The sequence below is a fragment of the Micropterus dolomieu genome, linkage group LG16 (assembly GCF_021292245.1).
Source record: "Micropterus dolomieu isolate WLL.071019.BEF.003 ecotype Adirondacks linkage group LG16, ASM2129224v1, whole genome shotgun sequence".
Taxonomy (NCBI): Eukaryota; Metazoa; Chordata; class Actinopteri; order Centrarchiformes; family Centrarchidae; genus Micropterus; species Micropterus dolomieu.
Genome location: NC_060165.1, coordinates 13,694,001 through 13,713,740, shown reverse-complemented (window position 1 = coordinate 13,713,740; position 19,740 = coordinate 13,694,001). Strand labels below are relative to the sequence as shown.

Genomic DNA, 19,740 nt, shown 5'->3' with positions numbered 1-19,740 from the left:
ATTTCTCACACAGGTGCAGCTCAATGTGATCTACAAAAAAGCCTCAAGGACTATTAAGGTCCGCCTATAAAATTTTTCCGCCATTTTGAATTTTTTGAAAATCACATTTTTGACATCTCCTCCTAGACCGTAGCTCTGATTGCCACCAAATCTTCAGTGAATCATCAATGGATCAAGCCTGTTAAAAGTTATATAAAGCATGTCGATATCTCAATTACTTTTCAAGATATGGACCAATGAACTTTGTAAGGGGCGTGGCTCTGGACATACATGACCACAAATCAGCAACCGTAGGGCCGATCGTCACAAAACTCACAGGATATGTTCAGATAGGTGCCTCGGATATACCTGGACAGTTTGATGTACATACGTCCCTAGGGGGCGCTACAAGCGCAAGAAAGGTGCTTAGCATTACACAAATTACACTATAAATCCCATATTCATTCTCCAATCATCACAAATCTCTCAGGATGTGTCCTCATAAGTAAATGAAACATTCCCTGAAAGTTTCATTCAAATTGAACACTAGGGGGTGCTACAAATACAACAAACTGCAGGGGATAAAATGCAAAACAGGCTACAAAATGCATTTTGTTTGTCCAATAAACACAAAACCTGCAGGATATGTCTAGATAAGGACCTCACGCATACACTGCAAGTCTCATTCAAATTGACCACTAGGAGGCGCTACAAATGCAGAAAGGAAGCTATTGATCATAAAATGTTTGTCCCATCCAGTGGTGCTACCAGGGGGGACCATGGCCACCCTAATAAAATTGGTGGCTACCCCAGTGGACCCCCCTGGTGAGGAGTATATGCATAAAATGCTTTATACTGTAGAATATGGGCCAGACGGTGTGTCTCCATCCTGCCTGAAAATCTCTTTCAACAGTTCACTGAAGCTGTGTGAAGTTCCCTCCTGCTTCAAACGTTCCACAATCATCCCGGCCCCCAAAAAACCTTCCATCTCTGGATAAAATGATTACAGGCCTGTCGATCTGACATCTGTAGCCATGAAGTCCTTTGAAAGACTGGTGTTGGCCCACCTGAAGGACATTACAGGCCCCTTGCTGGACCCCCTGCAGTTTGCCTACAGGGCTAACAGGTCAGTGGATGATGCTGTCAACTTGGGACTGCATTACATCTTGCAACACCTCGACTCTCCAGGGACAAATGCAGGGATTCTGTTCGTGGACTTGAGCTCGGCGTTCAACACCATCATCTCAGAAATCCTCAGCACCAAACTCACCCAGCTCACTGTGCCAGCCTCCACCTGTCAGTGGATCACAAAATTCCTGACTGACAGGAGTCAGCAGGTGAGACTGGGGAACATCACATCCAGCACCCGGACTATTAGCACTGGCGCTCCCCAGGGGTGTGTGCTCTCCCCATTGCTCTTCTCTCTCTACACCAACGACTGCACCTCAGGAGACCCTTCTCCTGAAGTTCGCTGACGACACAACGGTCATCGGCCTCATCCGGGACGGTGATGAGTCGGCCTACAGACGGGAGGTTGATCAGCTGGCTCTCTGGTGTGGTCAGAACAACCTGGAGCTTAACACGCTCAAAACTGTGGAGATGATCGAGGCCTTCAGGAGGAGCCCCCCCACTCTGCCCCCTCTAACTGGTTACCAATTATTATTTATTCATCATTCTCTATCTCAGTGCTGGTCACACTGTTCATACTGTTATATTGTCATATTGTATATACTGTTTACCAAACCCACCTACCTCAAGTACATAACACCTGCACATAATACTTATTCAATCCAGCATCCTTTGCACTATGCTCCATCGCACTATTGTCTCAGTCTTTCTTTATTGTTGTTGTTTATAGTGTGCATATATGTGTTCTCTACACTGTAGCCTGCGTTTGATTTTATTATTGTATTATTGTATAAGTAAGTGCATGGTGAGCAATGTACAATCCAGAGTCAAATTCCTCCTATGTGTACACATACCTGTCAAATAAAACTCTGATATTATGTAACTTCTGTGTTTGAGTTAAAATGTCTTAGCAGCATATAGGTGTTGTCATATTAGCCTCTGTCACTTTAAGAGGGTAACCTCTGACCCTGAACTGTGATGGATCATGGTTGTTTTTTTAAGAGAGGCCTCCGATTCGTTCATGTAGATGCCTGTCACCTTTCTAAAATTGTGATTGGTTAAGGGGCGGGCCTAACAGCCAGAGCTTCCAGCGTGTGTTTTTCTCTGGAGGTAACTTAGCCACAAGCTGCAGCAGACAGAAAGGTGTAATTTAATAATTATACAGACAGTCAGTAGCCTGGCTGGTTTATAATAAGTTTGTCAATCTGCTACACAGTTTTGTGTACTGTACTGTGTGAGAGTCGGGCTAGTCTGCAGATAGGTTAGAAACATCGCTAACAGCAAGCTAACGTTAAACGGACAGTGTCTTCACTGACAGCGCCCCGCCTGACCTGATAAGCACCTCTGGCTTTGAGGGAGACCATCCTGTACCTGTCTTCATCTTCATCTTTCTGAGAGGATTGCAAAACATGACACCAGCGGGAGTTATCTGGAAGATGCTGTGAAACTGAACTTACTTTAAAGGGTTAAACATGCTGGCCAACAAACAGGTGGAGGAAACGGCTACGAGCTCAGCTATGGTCGGATCGTAACTTTTATTAAACTCTGTGGAAAATGTTAAACAGCACTGCGGGGCCGCAACGAGTCTGCAGGCTCTCTGAAAACTTCAGTCCTCCAGAAGTTTGCCCAGAGGAAAAGCAGCCGCTGCGCCTTTCTGCTGAAGTGAGCCTGCTTTGGTGAGTGAAGCATCGTTAATCATCGTGACTCTGTGCTGCTGCTCCGTGTATGGGACAAACTGTTGTGCTGGATCGGTTGATACCAGGCTATGGATTGCGCTTGTTGTCATGTAGTCGCTTTCATGCTGCTTTATTATCCGCGATTATATTGGCCGCTGGCTGCGCTGGATGAAAGGTACGGAGCTAGGAGTGTAAATGAACTCTCTCTCTCTCTCTCTCTCTCTCTCTCTCTCTCTCTCTCTCTCTCTCTCTCTCTCTCTCTCTCTCTGTGTTTTGTGGAGCCATGCTGTTTGTTGACATGTTAGAAACACAGTAGCGAGAGAGTATTGTAGTTTTACTGGTTAATAATACTAGTATTTACATATTATTTCAGTTAAACTATTATATAGTCTAATATGAAAGAAATATATTAATGCTCCGTGATGTCTGTAATCCTGAGTGGGCTTGTTCCCAGTAAATGTTTTGTTCTTTGCAGTCAGTGCTCTACTACAAATAAAAGCTTTAGTTGTTTTTTAAGAAAAAGGTAAACTAGCGTATTTGAAGAACTATTGCCCAACACATACAGATACATAACACATTAAAACAGGATTTTTATGGCCGCTTGCCATATTGCAAACACATTTTTTACATCTCCTCCTAGACCGTAGCTCCAATTGCCACCAAATTTTCTCTGGATCATCATTGGCCTTAGCATATATAAAGTTGTATAAAGCTTGTTGATAGCTCCTTTCGTTTTAAAGATATTGACCAATAAACATGTAAAGGGTGTGGCTCAGGACATAAATAGACAAGAATCTGCAAGCGTTGGTCCAATCATCACAAAACTCACAGGATATGTCCACATGAGTGCCAGAAATATGCCCTGACAGTTTCATTCAAATCGACGACTAGGTGGCGCTTTAAATGCATCGTAACTGGATGTGTAATGATACAAATCAAGCTATAGATCAGAAAATGGTTGTCCAGTTGTTACAAAACTTGCAGGATATGTTTTATAACAATGTTGAACCGTATGTGTGAAATTATTTTGATAGCGATATTGCGAAAAAAGGTATGAACCCGCGAATCGCCGCTTGCGGCTATATTTTTCATTGACATTGAATCCTCAGCGCCACTCGCTTTGATTGAATTATTAACAATTAAGTGGGTATTTTACATTAAAAAATGGAAATGAGGCAAAGATATTCTGGTCTTTTGATTCAGCATTTTTATTGACTTGAGTGGTAAATATGTTGGCTACATTAACACTGCCAGAGTTAGTGGTTGATTCCCTCCAGTGGTGTATGTAACTTTTTACACAAGTACAACTTTTAACTGCACTTAAGTACAATCTTGAGGAAGTTCTTTCTTCTTCTTCACAGATTTTCACACAGTGCCGACTGAGAAATCCATGTCCGATTCTTGTATTTCGTCAACCTTTTCCATGTTACACACCTCCATGAAGCTAGGAGGCTCAGCTAGAATCTAAAAACCAACCATTTTTATCCAAACCACATACACATCAAACACCAAGCATCTAAATCAGCTTATATCACAACATACACTATATTGCCAAAAGTATTGGGACGTCCATCCGATTCATTGAATTCAGGCATTCCAATCATTTCCATGGCCACAGGTGTATAAAATCAAGCACCTAGGCATGCAGACTGCTTCTACAAACATTTGTGAAAGAACGGGTCACTCTCAGGAGCTCAGTGAATTCAAGCGTGGTACCGTGATAGTTTGCCACCTGTGCAGTTATTCCATTTGTGAAATTTCCTCAGTACTAAATATTCCACGGTCAACTGTGGTATTATAACAAACTGGAAGACAACAGAAACTCAGCCACAAAGTGATAGGTCACATAAAATCACAGAGCGGGGTCACCACATGCTGAGGCGCACAGTGCGCAGAAGTCACCAACTTTCTGCAGTCAGTAACTACAGAACTCAAAACGTTCTGTGGTTTTCGAATTAGCACAAAAACTGTATGTAGCCTTACATCACCAAGTGCAATGTAAAGCTATGGATGCATTGGTGTAAAGCACGCCGCCACTGGACACTAAAGCAGTGAAGACGTGTTCTCTGGAGTGATGAATTACTCTGTCTGGCCCATCCCATGGACGAGTCTGGGTTTGGTGGTTGCCAGGAGAACAGTACTTGCCTGACTGCAATGTGCCAAATGTAAAGTTTGGTGGAGGGGGGATTATGGTGTGGGGTTGTTTTTCAGGGGTTTGGCTTGGGCCCTTACTTCCAGTGAAAGTAACTGTTAATGCTTCAGCACACCAAGACATTTTGGACAATTCCATGCTCCCAACTTTGTGGAAACAGTTTGGGGATGTCCCCTTCCTGTTCCGACATGACTGTGCACCAATGCACAAAGCAAGGAGCAAGGTCTATAAAGACATGGATGAGCGAGTTTGGTGTGGAGAACGTGGAGACCTTAACACGATATAACACCTTTGGGATGAATTAGAAGGGAGACTGCGAGCCAGGCCTTCTCATCCAACATCTGTGCCTGACCTCACAAATGCGCTTCTAGAAGAATGGTCAAAAATTCCCATGAACACGCTCCTAAACCTACTGCGGTAACGTGAGCCGCCAAATGTGAAACCGTGGTCAAGCCAACCCAATATTAATATATTACCTTGGTATGTATTTTTGTTCAAATAATCACTAAGAACATTGCAAAAAAAATGCGTATGTATCTTTCAGGACCTTCGGCTCGCTCACAGCCCTTCCTTACCATAGTTACACTGCTTTTGGCGCAACAGAAATCAGCCGGCGGCTGGTCTGACCACGGTTTTGCATTCAGCGCTCACATTACTGCAGTCTAAACCTTGTGGACAGCCTTCCCAGAAAAGATTAATCTTCGTGTGCATAAAGTCTGGCGTCCCAAAACTTTTGGCTGAACACTGTACATGCCTGCAGTTGTTGCCATCCAGATATCTCTCATATCATCATACCTGTACCTGCATGACAGACATGAGTTACACAGCTGATCGCAGGAGGCTCTCAGCTTTGTTTAGAGCTATCACTCAAAACGCTAAACTCACATACTAATCAGCTGGATAACAATAACAAACGCACCAATATACATTAACAATTGCAACAGCTGACTTACTTTTGCTGTTTTTGTTGTTTTCAGTCCAAAAGTATTGCTCACAAAAAACGATGCCTCAATGCCATCTTGGTATTGCACAATACCTCTCGTCGATCTAATGGCCGACCCGTAGTATTTACACAGGCATCCAATATGTCAAAAGATGGTGGGACGTTCTCTTCCTAAGTTATTGGCCTGTAAAGCACAGGAGTTCTGTCGGTCATTAGGAATATTGATGAATATTCACTGTATTTAACAACATTTAAATGTTTTAGAAAATTAATTTTATTTGTAACGTGGTTATATACACATATATATTGTTTTGAAGAAAACTCCCAGTAAAAGTCAACATGTAAACAGTCAATATGGCCAAAACATGGACATTCGCCTGGTATATTGTTAAAAAATAATTGTATAATAACTGTTGTATATTTGTTTCTTTTCATTAAATTTACAGTTGGATTCTAAGTGTAGTAGAAGATATTCAGTTGTATGATAATCTTCAGCATGATGGTTTTAATGGTGATATTGCCTTTAAAATATAGATTTTATACCACACTAGGATGAAAATATCGTTTTCCTTTATTGAATCTCCATTTAGTCTGTAATGGCATAATAAATAGATGCATTTATGGATTCATATTCCTTAGCTTCTGACCTATCAAAGGAGACCAGAATTATGCGTCTAGGCCTAATGAGTCTAGGAGTTATTGCCGATTCATTTAGGGTATGTTATTTTCAGTGTTTTTCCCCGAAATAGGTGGCAGTTTCCAACAGTTCAATTATTCAATTGTGTGGATACTGTGCTGGCTGCTTTTGCACTAGGAGACAGATGACACAAGATGGCAGTGTCTGAAAAGTTTTCAGACACATTTGGATTTAATGAAAGTTTTGGGATTTTACAACAATGTTTTTACGCAGAGTAAAACAGTTCTTATGGTTTTAATTCAAAATGGCTATTAATCCTAATGTTGTTTTTTTTTAACAACAATATCTAAATATTGCTATTATGAGTTAAGTCTATTTTTGAATGAAAGGTCACATTTGATTATTAGGGACATTAAATTGTGTCCACAATGTGGCAGTTAAACCCACCCCCATCATACTTCTTTAAAATGCAGCATTCATTCTGGAACAGAAAGTGTTTGTGGCCTGGATGTGATTTTCTTCCGGATGTGTAAACAAGGAAAACTCACAAGGTTGTTTGTCTCTGTTTGGATGGACTTGGGGAGAACATACTGTAGCTACATGACAGTCTTTACATGTGGCAGTGGGTACAAATACAATGTGAGAAGAGCTGACACAAGTACATGTTAGTCTCTGGTTACAAATTGTCTGAGAAACAGCACTAGTAAAAGCCCTGTGTGGTCCTGTGAAAATATTATCTTTGATTAACATCGGAAAATGTTTTTAGAAATTATTACCATCAAAATAACCACATTAAAACTGTCCCCACACAGGCTGTTTGACTAAAAACAGTTTCTTATGAAAAGTAAATTTACTTGATTGAAGAGGCACTGGCTGAATCACTGACTCACACATCCTCTGAGCTGACGCAGAGGCGTGTTTCAGTGAGGATTGTGAAGTGGGAGGAAGAGGTTCAAGGTTTGAAAACAATGCTTGAAAGAAGGCTGTTATCTTCTTGGCAAGCATCAATGACCGAATTAATCATAATTTATAGGGTTTATTTTTCAGAACTAAACTACCTTTAAGAAACTGAAGCTGTAGACTACTATGCTCATTTATAGTAGTTTCATAGTAATTTATGAATTAGCACTGGGACCTGCTTTTATTTTGCTCAAACATCAAAGCAACAATGAAGTGTGTCACTGATCTTATGTAGATGAGGCCTAAAAAAGCAAATAAACTGAGATACCTTGGAATCATTTCCAGCCCCGTCTTCCCCTGAACTGCTGTGTAAATACAGCTCTCTCAATATACTAGATACGGCATATAAAGTTAAAGACAAAACATAAATAAGCGGTTTAGATTAGATTAGTAGTAGAGAAGCAGAAACCAACCAGTTTAAAATTCATTCAAATTAACATTTTAATCATCAATCAATACAATAAGTTCAACCAACAATAAACAAGCATCACTGGTCAAAATGGAGATTACACATTTGAAAAGTTTAAAAAAGTTTGAATTTGACAGCTAAAGCTATTCAATAGCTCTGCTCTTGGAGAGAGATTTGACAATGGTAAAACATTTTCATTTTTCAGCATGCGCACCTGCCTCTGGGATGGAGTTATCATCACTGGCTCTATGTTTTTTTTCCCCCGAGTTTTCATATATAAGAGAAAACAGGGGGAAAAAGTCATCTCTGAAAGAGCAAAACCTGTGACACAACCACTTGTCTATACTGATTCATGTGAGTATAGTTTCTCAGAGTGGCCTGCTCTGATTATTTCCAAGTGGGGGCATACGCATATTGATGTTTTTACCAGTCAGTATGAGGTTAGACTTGTTTCTAGGGATGGGTGACCATATCTTATAAAAAAATAATTCAGTTTGAGAGAATCCCTGAACAATCTAGTCTCAATAAAACTGCAGGAGGTGCCACAGGGTGTGAGGAATGTCGTGGCTCAGCATTGTTCGCACATGTCCCTGCATCAGAGTGTGTGTCCTCAAATGTGTGTGTGTGTCACGCCACACTCTGCCTGTTGCTGTCTAAGCTGCGCGTCGATCCGTCAGAACAGTGTCGTGAGAAGTCCAGAAAGATGCCGTTGTGCTCCGGCTCCGAGTCCAAAGACTCCAGGATGTTGTCCATCATGATCTCCGAACTGGATGAAGGACTGGGACTGGAGCTTGTGTCATGAGCCAGCACTCTGGAGGACGCTGGCGAGTCTGACACCAGCGAGCCTATGCAGTGTATGTCCTCACCTGGGGAAGGATCTGGGAAGATGGAGGGGGAGTGATGCTGCGGCTGGAGAGCGAGGGGACCTGTGGGACTGTCAGCTTCTCTTGGCCGGAGGTCCTGACTGGAGGTCACAGTGTCTGTCCAGAGGAAAGCAGTTTTATAGTTAAAGGAATGAATGATTAAATATGATCACAACTCTCTGGGTCCCTTATTGATTAGCTGCCTGTTTTTAGTCTTTCCTGTAGAGAGTAGGCTACAGTAACATTTACTGTCCGTATTTAATACATTTAAATGTGACTTCTTTCACACTAAATGTCCAATTTTTTCAGATGCTTAAAGATACAAAAAACAGTTTTTAAGATGCAAAAGAGTGTGATTTAAAGGTCAGGGATTCAGCACCAAAACACATAACATACTCTGGAAGATTGATACCTCCAGAAAGAATAGCAAGAATTGCAATCTTGGAATTTGCCATTGTTAAAGATTTGTTGTGGTTTTTTTCCAACAGTGTGGCCGTACCTGAAAGTTCAGCAGAGGCTGTGGAAGCTGGAGAGTGGTCAGCGAGGCTGGATGTGCTGGTGTCGCTGGTGTTGTTGATAGCAGTGGTCGTGGTTTCAGCCACAGAGCTGCTGCTCTCTTCTAAGCAGGAAGTCATCTCAGACACTGAGTGTCGCCTGATGCCCGCGCCACCTCCTGTGGAGGCATCAACGTCATACTCCACCACAGGGGTCAGCATGGGAACATTGTAGCTCTTAGAGCGTACCACTGGGTTCTTGGCGACGGGGGAGTTGCCTGGTTTGGCGGGCCAGGAGCGATGCAAGCGCTTTTCTGGAGAGAGAAGACTGTTTTAGAATTTTGATTACTTTATAATTAAAAACATGCATGAAAACACAGAGTACAAAGAACACATACACACTTAAAGGATCATGGCACTTTTAACCTTTAAAAGCACATCCATTGTACATTATCTTTGCACACATACACACTCACACACACCTAATAGGCAGGAGGAGTAGTGCAAATTGGAAGAGCCATCTCTGGAATATAGCCCATGAGTCCCGAGGTAGGGAGAGACCACCTTCTGGATGAGAGACTCCAGACGAAGGTAGTCATCTGTTACACCTTTGGATTCATGGACTCCCTGCATCAGACACACAAACACTAGATCACGTTAGCCAGTAATTGCTGCTTGTTGGCCTGTGGTAATGGAAACTTTAAAAGCCATGAACACATTTCCGGGCAGGGGGGAAAAGTAAGAGTTCAATTTGGCTTTCTGTGATTTTATCAAACCCTTAGCCACTCACTGTGAGTAGAATCAAAGGTATCTGAAAAGTTTGCTGAATTTCAAGATTATTTAAAACATAATGGGGCGACAGCTGCCAATAAGAGACAGAATGCTTTTGTACACCCGGCCAGAAGACAACATGACTTAAACAGCTGAGAGTGTTGAGTGAATTTGGTCCCAATCTTAAGACCTGTATAAACATACTGAGATAAGAAAAACATCAACAGCATTGCTCATTTTAGACAGAGAGCAACACACAAAACAAACCCATGCACCTGGTTTAATGTAGATGGGATTTCTTTGAGGAAAGTGAACACTGGATGTAAATTGATTAATGTAAACCACTGCAAAGAATGTAAACTTTGAATTGGCATTGTTGGAATAAACTTTACGGCAAGCAAAATAAGCTGTTGCCTTGTAACAGCTGACACGAGTGGCTGTCCAGTTTTGCGTATTAAGTTAGAAAGATGACGTTACATCAGAAGTGTGCGTTTATTTGAAAATGATGCACATCCTCAGACTAAACAGAGCTTGACTGGGTTTCTCTGTCTATTTGTTTCATTTGTTGCGAGAAGATTGGCAGTACCCAGTGGAAACAGAGGAAGTCAGCTAAATTAAGCAAAACTATAGTTTTGGGTCTTGGTCAAGTCTTAAACCTGCATTCATTGTGCAACAAACTGCACACACAGCTGACACATTATCACCTTATAACGTTGATCTGACAGTTACTTATTTACACATCCAGCAGACATGGATCAGGATTATTCTGGGGTCTGGGGGTTGAAGCAGCTTTAAAGGCGTGAGAATGGGCTCGGTTTGGTGTCAATTCAGAACACGAGTAAGAGAAATCTCAGGACACTGTTGCATCCGCTATCTGAGCACTATCACAACCAATTTCTTTAATGGGAATAAAGTGGACATTTCTGCCCGTAAAAGGAAGCTTGCAAGTTTGCACACATCCCGCTTTACCCTCTCTGCATTTGTAGAGCCCTCATTGCCCTGTTTATTGGTTCTTCTTGTTTCATGGGGCCCATGTAATTATTTCTGCACTGTCGCCAGGGAACACAGGCATTACAGCTTTCATCTCTGCAGTGAGGCTCAAACCCACTGCACACTTGATGTTAGTGTGTGTTTAAGTAGATCAGTGGCAAACAAATTACCCTCATAATCAATAAGGCACTGTTTTATGAACTCATGAAAAATAATAAACAAGAACTTATCTGTTTGAAAGGTTCTTTTTTTTTTCTGTCAAGTGAAAGCTGCCATTTCCTGATGGCATATTCGGTTCTAGTACAGTGGCGTAATGCTCTGCGTGACTTTAGACCATTTAAAGACATAAAACAATTGTCATTTTTCTCCCTTTTTAAAGTTGGATTTGGTTTGTCGCATCAGCAATTTCGATGACAAAATTTTCACGCTGAGGGTTGTGACACATATGGACCAAGACCTCACTCCAAAGGCTTCAAATAACAAGAGAGAGAGCAATCAATTTCGGTACTCTGAATCATTGAGTTCATGCATAAAAACCACAGCACAGAAACAAACCACATAAATAGACCAGACTTCGGTGAACTGGCGTCACAAAATGAAAGGGAAATTACTAACAGATGAAACAACTTCAACCTCTTGTCTTAGCTGCCCTGATTTCCTGTCTGCTTTCTATATCTTCGTCTTTACCTATTTTTCTGTTCCTCTTTCTCTGCTTTGTGTAGTTTTGATCTTCCTTGTGGGCGAACAAAAACAGACCTATTGAAATTACTCTGCAGCTGTACATATCCTGTTTCCTTTTCTTGTGTCAGTTTTGTTCTCCATACTTTCCTCTTGCTGTCTTGCTGTCCCTCTGTCTGCGTAGGGAAGCAGCAGGTTTGGGGCAGTGAGTCACTACAATGATGTCCAAAGTAACCCACAGAGAAGCAGCCTCACAAACTCATAGTTCATACTCCCGGACACTTGAGAGTACATTTAATCCACTCGTATTCACTCCCTGACCCACATCTTACCTCTGACCCATAAATGTCTAACTTAACAATATGAAAGGTATAAAAGGTGGAAGATTAGGTGGAAGATTAGAACAGTTTTACTGTTAGCTGCTGAGTCAAAAGCATCTTTGATAGGTGCCTCCAGTCCTCAATGCACAGTAGAGACTGCCACTCTTAACTTAGCCAAAGATTGCTAACTAATGCTAACAAAAAAAAAAAAGTCACGCTACATAGTCCCTGAAAGGTTAATCAACAAAAGTCACAAAACAAAACAGGTTCTTCACGGAACATTGAAATCCTTTCTTACATTAGTCAGTGGCTTAGAAGTTCTTGTAAAAAGTTTAGTCATTGCTTTCAAAGCTGGAAGAAGATGTTTAGTTAAATATTTAGATATTACATGACATTTGTTGAAGAAAAATCCATGAACAATGTTGTAGCGTAATACTGTTCCTTTATTTTCATTTCTTTCTGCCCTTTGCAGCCTGTTGTTCCCGGTTGGAAAACACTGCCTTGATGCACTCAAGAGGAGAGGTAAAATTATAAATGTATCGTCAAGTACTACAATATGGATGTGAACAATGAATGCAGGAGATAAATAAAACTGGTGTTTTTGTGAAATGGGCAGCCTCATAACTTGAAAATCCGGTATGTGTTGTCTGCATGAAAAGTAGAGAAAGACCATAGTCAAATGATAAGTAAACAGCTCTTTTCCTGTTCCCACAGGCCGTGAACATAATGGACAATTAACTATGTGCAGCCACAAGTCACTGCACACTGGATAAATAACTAACTAACCAAATAAATCTGGTTCAGCTAAAAATAAAAAACATAAATGTTTAAAGGTATAACACTTAGAACTCTAAAGGTCAGGCTTCTTACTTTGCGGCGATATCAGCTGCCTACTGTTTTTAAATGTTTACGAACATCAAGACAATAAATAAATACATTTTAATTCTACATATAAAAATGATGTTTTTGCTAATGAGGTCTAAAATCCTCATCAGTCTCATTCAGACCCAGGGCTCAGAAGGCACTGAGTGGTCATGGGAAGATTATTGTGCTGCTTTTTCACACAGATTACTTCCTGTGAGATCCCTTTGCAAGAAAAAAAAACCCTCTACAGCTCTCTGCACCCTTTGCTCCTCTTTCCCCATCTGTTGTTATTTACCCTCTCCCCTCACCCTACATCAGCCATGGATGTTTGTCTGTGCAAGCCATGTGAGAGAGACAGCGTGAGACATAGTAAGACAAAAAGGGTGAAAAAGAAAGGAAAAGATAAAGGTATTATGTGTGTGCGTACCTGTAGTATTAGCAGCATCTGTATTATAGAAGGAGGAACTCTGGCTCGGGGTCGAGACAGAGCCTCGTCCAGTTTCAGGTTGAGGGTGATGATGTTCCTGAAGTGCAGCAGAGCCAACTGACGCACCGACGGCTCCTTTCCCTGAGGACACATACACACACACACACACGTGTCCACACACAGTTTTATAAGGAGAATATTAGCATGTGAGCGTGTGCGTACCTGTACAGGATAGAAGATGGCCAGCAGCATGGACAGAACATCACAGAAGAAGAAGTCCCATGTGTCGGCCAAGGAGTCCAGCAACTTCTGACCTATAACACACAAGCAGAAAGACAAACAACCAATCAGGAGTGAACCCCAAAGTCAAAGAAATTACAGTGACAAGACTGTGCTGCACATGCAGTCAACAAGAGTTAATGTGCTACAATGTTTACTACTACTACTTTAGAAACTTGTTATCTGAGAACTTCATATGATTTGTTATTTGTGCCGTGTAGTTCGTTTGTGTACTGCTGCTGTGACATGCAAATTATAAAGTATCTATCTATTACGGCTGAGGTTGTTGGTGTTCTGAATTTGATGCAAATCTTACACGTCTGTAATTTTGAACATGACAGAGACTGTGATTTGTAAATAAAAAATCTGATGCAAATTACAGGCCATATTTGGCCAAATGTTGGTCCCATGTGAGCTGGCATCTTGTCTTTCCTGTGTTTTTATGAAGTACAGTATTAGAGACAGATTTAGTAGCATTTCAGATTAGAGGGTATTATTAGGGTGTGTGTGCATCAGCAAAGGAGAACTGTTTATTAAACCTGAACAATGGGTCTGTGAATCACTGTATGTACCGCAGTTGTTTGTCTTACTTTAAATTTCTCACTTGATGTGTAATTGACGCAAAGCATCACTTCTTGTGCGTGTGCTTTATCATCAAAAAAATAAAAATAAAGGTCACACATTTACCACAACAGAGAACTAATTACTTTCAGTTTCTTATTCTCACCTCTTCAATAGCTGGCTTTCACTCTGACTTGCATGCCTGTGTGTGTGCAGGTGTGTACTGCAAAGAAATGTCCTTCACAAAGAGTGATGGTGGGGAGGCATGTTCTCACAGTTCAAACTAATAGTTCAAGGGTTAACTTAGCATCTGACATTTTAGTCAATTATTTCTTTTCCAGACTAAGATAAAAAAAACATTTACATTTGTGTTTCATTGGAATGACTCACTGGCACTGAGAACATTCCTCACCAAAGCCAGGAGGCACTGTTAGATAATAACCATGTGAAGCAGAGCAAACAAATGAAGGCTCTTAATAGTTTTAGTGTCACTTCTATCAAGTTGTAGAGTTTTACCTAGGAATTTGCCACCTCCTTACTCTCAAATAGGATTTTTTTAATTAATTAGAATAATTCTTATTAATGCATTCTTAAAGGTTAATCAAATTACTTCTATGTGAGATGGCACTTGTTTTTTAAAAACTTACATTTTCTTCCATCTTGTTAATATGTATTTATATCCAAACCACAACCCGTACTTGTTACAACCTATTTATACTTAATTTTATTTAATGTTTGTCTAATTGATCCCTCCTGCGTTGCTCTTCCTATGGTTTCTTCCATTTTTTCCCCATTAAGAGGTTGTTTTGTTAGGGTTTTGCCTTATCTCAATCGAGGGTCAGGGGATGTTGTATGCTGTATAGATTGTAAAGCTGAGGCAAATTTGTGATTTGGGCTAAATAAATAAAACGACTTTAGCTAGGCTAGCTCTGCCGCTCTAGAAAAAGTAATGTCAGCCTATCTGTCAGCTAGTCCATCACTTTGGTCTAGATTTAAATATCTCAACAATTAACGGAAGGATCGCCATGAAATGTTTACAGGCATCCATGTCCCTTTTGGGTGAATAAATTGTAAAAAAACTTTGGAGATCACCTGACTTTTCATCTAGCTCCATTATGAGGTCAAAAGTTCACTTTGTCCAACATTTTGGAATCAGCTGTGTTTAGTGCTAATTAGCAAACACTGGCATGCTGACACACCAAACCATGATGGTGAACATGGTAAACATTATACCTGCTAAACATTAGCATAACGTTGTCATTGTGCGCAAATTATACAGTCTGCTCCTCCTCCTTTCCCTGAATGTGTATGCATAAAGTATGTTGTGTTAACATTTATTTGTGTGTGTTTGTGTGTACCTTCATAGAAGCGGATCTTGTCTCTGAGTATGACCATGCCTTTAGTGAGCAGCTGGTTCTGAAGGTACTCGGTGAAGAAGGAGCCCAGTTCCGTCTTCAGCAGCTGCCTGCAAAAAAACATGAGTGCATATGAGTATATGCGGACACAGACATGCCACACCCCATCAGTAATACCGCCTAAACATGAACCAAAACCAATTAGTTCTCATGCACTGGAGCGCTGCAGTGTTAAACCAGCAACAGACTCAGGAAATGAGAAAAGATGTTTCACACTGAAATCAAAGGCTACAGCAACATCTGAACAGTTCAATAACAGGATTTTCCACTGACAAACTGTTAACCCTGATAAACACAGGTACAGATTAGTCTGACAGCTTGCTTGCTGTTATTACAGGAAGAGAAAATGTGACCTTTAATCTCTGTGGGACACAAATTATTACTGGGCAAACAGTGTATGTCTGGACACATAAAAATCTTTGATTTTACAAAGCTTGTTGGCCTAAATACATAAATGGTCATGACCACTGCTGTGTTTCTGCAATGTAATGTGATGCTTTTATGTTTAATTTTAGATTACTTGACAGCTTGAGTCCATTCCGGGAAGATCAACCATCACTGTTGCAACAAATAATGTGTGTGCATGTATGTGTATACTGTATACAGTGTGTGTGCATGTAAAGTATTGTATGTGTGTGCAGTGTAATATTTACAATACATGGAGTCGGTTTTGACAACCCTGTCAAAACTGCTCTCAGCTACACCGTATTAAACACAGCAGTGACCCCTCTGAGACCTCGACCAGTCATTTCCCCTTTTAAACAACTTTAAGGTGTTTCTGATTCAGCAGACAGTACATAGCCAAGAACAGCAGGAGCGAAAAACATTACCCATTATGCTACTGAGAGTGAAGCAGCAATAATAGCAGTTGCTGGGCATGTGTTAATGTTTTAGTAAAGACTAACTTTAGCATTCTGAAACTGCCATTATGTGTATGTGAGTGTCTCTGCCGGCACGCTAAAGCAAGGGAAGGTGGGAAATTACAGAAGAAAGCACTATAATTTAGTCTGTTCCTAAAATACAAACCAGCTCAAGCTCAACATTCAGCATGCTTGTATGAAAGTCAGTAAGAGAGAGAGAAAAACAGACAAATTAAAACACTAAGAGACAGACGGATAAAGAGACTGCTAACCTGACACCTTCATTCAGAGTGTAGAGTTCGTTTTCCCCCAGATCCTTCTTCTGGAAAACTGATATTACTGCGTTGTGGATGCTAAGAAGAAACCAGTGTGTGTTTAGCGGACACATATTCACAAAGCTATAATATAAAAGATTCTCATTCCTTCAAACTTGAGATATACTGGTGATCATATGTGTCATATCAGTCACAAACAAAAAGCAATGGAGAAGGTCTCAGATCTAATGTTCCATATATTATTTTTACTAAAGTATCACCGGCTGTCAAGGTTGATCAGCTTGAGCATTTGCTGTTAATGATTTGGGTCATAAAAAATAAAAATCATAAAAAATGTTTAATCCTGATCCTTACTTAGGGTTAACAGCAAACCCCCAAGCAGGCTCAAGGCTCACATACAAACACCCATACATACATGAATGCAAACACATACAGATGATACACCTCAGGGAGTCTGCTGGTACTCCAAATACAGCAGAGAAAAAGAAACAAAATAAAAGCATCTGTGAGGCAGAATAAGATGAAAAGAGGGGTGAGGGATGGACGGAGATGAAAAGAAATTGTGATGGACCCCTCGGGAAGAGAGACAGAGAGAGCTGATGCTTATGTGCATGCATGTGTGTTTGCGCGTAAAGGTTCGTATTCATAACATGAATAATGGCACCAACAGAGCTTTCTGCTTGTGGTGTTTGTTCAACTGCCAAAGTAAGAAGGCACTCACACTCACATTTTCACATTCAGTCATATATGAAAAGTAAACTCACACTTCAGACTGATTAAGAATATACACATCAATCTCTCACACTCTAACCTGTTCCAGGTGGCGTTGGCCCCGGCCCTCCTATGCTGGGTCCCTCTGTCCTTGCTGCACTCCTCTGCCAATCCTCCAGTTGTTCCTCCCTTATCCCCCCCTCCTCCTCCAGGGGTTTTTGCCTGTGAGAGGTCAGTCAGACTGGAGGACGAGCTGCTGCCCAATCTCAGCTTGCTGTGAAGACTCCTTGAAATCCAAAAGACAGAAATAGAGAAATCATAATAGTCCACTTTCCACATATGCTAGTGGAAATGCAAAGAAAGTACATAGAGCATCAGAGTCATCCAAAGACAATAAAAGTAGTTTGTTTTCACCTCAAAAGCTATATGTTGTTGATGAAAGTACAGTGGACATGGTTTGAGAAACTGAATATCACTCAAAAACGTTCTCTTGCAGGATGTGTTCTCTTGATGTCTGTGGTCTATGGTATGTTAATAATCAAGGCACCACACTGAACAGATAAAATACAAAACAACACCTGCTGAAACTCAAAATCAGCAGAAAATCTGAAGAGAAAAGGTACAACTGTGAGGTGTTGTGCACAAACACAACTGTAACTCTTTCTGATTTTAAGGGCTTACATCCTTAGCATTTACTGAGGAGTGATTACTTTTTATTAACTATCTGTTAATGTTTACACAGGCTGATATATTATTATACCGCTTTGGAAACATACAGTAGACAAGTAGAGACAAATAGGAAGAGTGATCGGGAGTAGAGTAAAGTCAGTGTGTGCTCACGCATGCTCTTACGTGTCTATCAAGGTTTAGACGTTGGAAGTAAGGATATACTGTATTTGGGAAGGGGAAAATGAGGACATTTTGGCCTGTCCTCTCACCTTGAAGAAGAAGATATACTTTATTAATCCCGCAAGGGGAAATTCAATGTTTTCACTCTGTTATTATTTTTAGTATTAAACACACAGGTCCGAGACACACACACGCGCACAAACACAACCCATAGCAACACACGAAGAGATGTCAGAGTGAGGGGGCTGCCACTCTGTGCGGCACCCGGAGCAGTTAGGGGTTCAGGTGCTTGCTCAAGGCCACCTTCGGCAGTGCCCAGGAGGTGAACTGGCGCCTCTCCAGCTACCAGTCCGCACTCCACAACTCTGGTCCGAGCTAGATTTGGACCATTTACCCTCCGGTTCCCAGACTAATGCTTACGGACTGAGCTACTGCCGCCCCAAGACAAGCTGGCAAGGTTAGAATTGTTGGTTTTTAGTTTTACTTTTTAGGATGTGGGTTTGGTTTAGGAATGTAGTAGTGATGGTTAAGATTAGTGGATTAGTCAGTGTCCTAAAAAGTAAAGAAGAGGAGCAAAGTACAAAAGTGCAGTGTTATTGTATATGTGTATTTATGTTATATACTGTATACATGCAGGCAAGTATAAATATGCAAACTGCAATATCTTTATATCTCTTTATCTCTCTTATTATTACTGTTGCATTGTCTCAACTGTCCAAAGAATGAAATACTTTCACAATAATTCAAACAACCAAACCAGCTATTTCTGTAATACAACATATCTCCCTCCACACACAGACATACCTACACAGTATGTACTTACTCTAGTAACTGAAAAGGTACCACATATCCCCACTCCATGAGTGTGTGTGTCACTCTGGACAGAACGACAGGTGGATGTAAGAAAGGATGAAGTTCGTAGAGGAGAAAGGGTGTCTCTATCCCAGTCTTTCACATGCCCATTTTTTTATAATTATTTCTTGTTTCATTTCTCTCCCTTTCCATTCTCCCTCTTAATTCTGACTTGTTTCTATTCTTCATTACCCTCCTCTCTCTCTCTCTCACTTTCCCACTGTGCCAGTCGGTGACCATGTGACCCTGTGAGCTTTTGTGCCAGGCGAACAAAGGAACCCTTTGAGGTTCAAGAGGTGCCAAGGGGGAGGGGAAGGATTTAAAGGTGACACACATTTTAATTCCTCCTTCTCTCTGTCGGTCTGTCTGTCTGTGTGGGGCCAAGGACAGATTGAAGTTGTGTTTGATTTATTATCAGATGTTAGCCCAATTTGCTAATCACTGTTCAATATATGTTTATCACGCTGATTTGCTGATATTTGCTTTTTACTGTCATCTGCTGTGGAATTATTTACTTTCCCTCTTTGTTTCAATACATTTGTAATGCCCAATGAACATTGTTCACATGGACGGAATTAAACTGAATTGAATTTAAATTAATTTACACACAAAGAGCAGAAGAAAGAGAAGAAGAAGTGGCTAAGAGG

At 40.9% G+C, this 19,740-nt stretch overlaps 1 protein-coding gene across 3 annotated transcripts in view; it reads right to left on the bottom strand.

Annotated features, from left to right (window-relative positions):
* Positions 1-7,898: 7,898 nt before the first annotated feature.
* LOC123985008 (proline-rich protein 5-like) overlaps positions 7,899-19,740 on the bottom strand; it is a 16,088-nt gene continuing 4,246 nt past the window's right edge. Inside the window, exons 3-10 of one of the 3 annotated variants that reach the window (XM_046072335.1) lie at positions 17,493-17,687; positions 16,679-16,759; positions 15,490-15,596; positions 13,514-13,605; positions 13,292-13,432; positions 9,724-9,868; positions 9,247-9,555; positions 7,899-8,864 (exon numbers count right to left, since the gene is read on the bottom strand). In XM_046072335.1, coding sequence (XP_045928291.1) covers positions 8,512-8,864; positions 9,247-9,555; positions 9,724-9,868; positions 13,292-13,432; positions 13,514-13,605; positions 15,490-15,596; positions 16,679-16,759; positions 17,493-17,687 — 1,423 coding nt within the window. In that variant the 3' untranslated portion in view covers positions 7,899-8,511. The remainder of the gene's footprint in view (positions 8,865-9,246; positions 9,556-9,723; positions 9,869-13,291; positions 13,433-13,513; positions 13,606-15,489; positions 15,597-16,678; positions 16,760-17,492; positions 17,688-19,740) is intronic. The other 2 variants (XM_046072336.1, XM_046072337.1) reach the window with 2 other exon arrangements.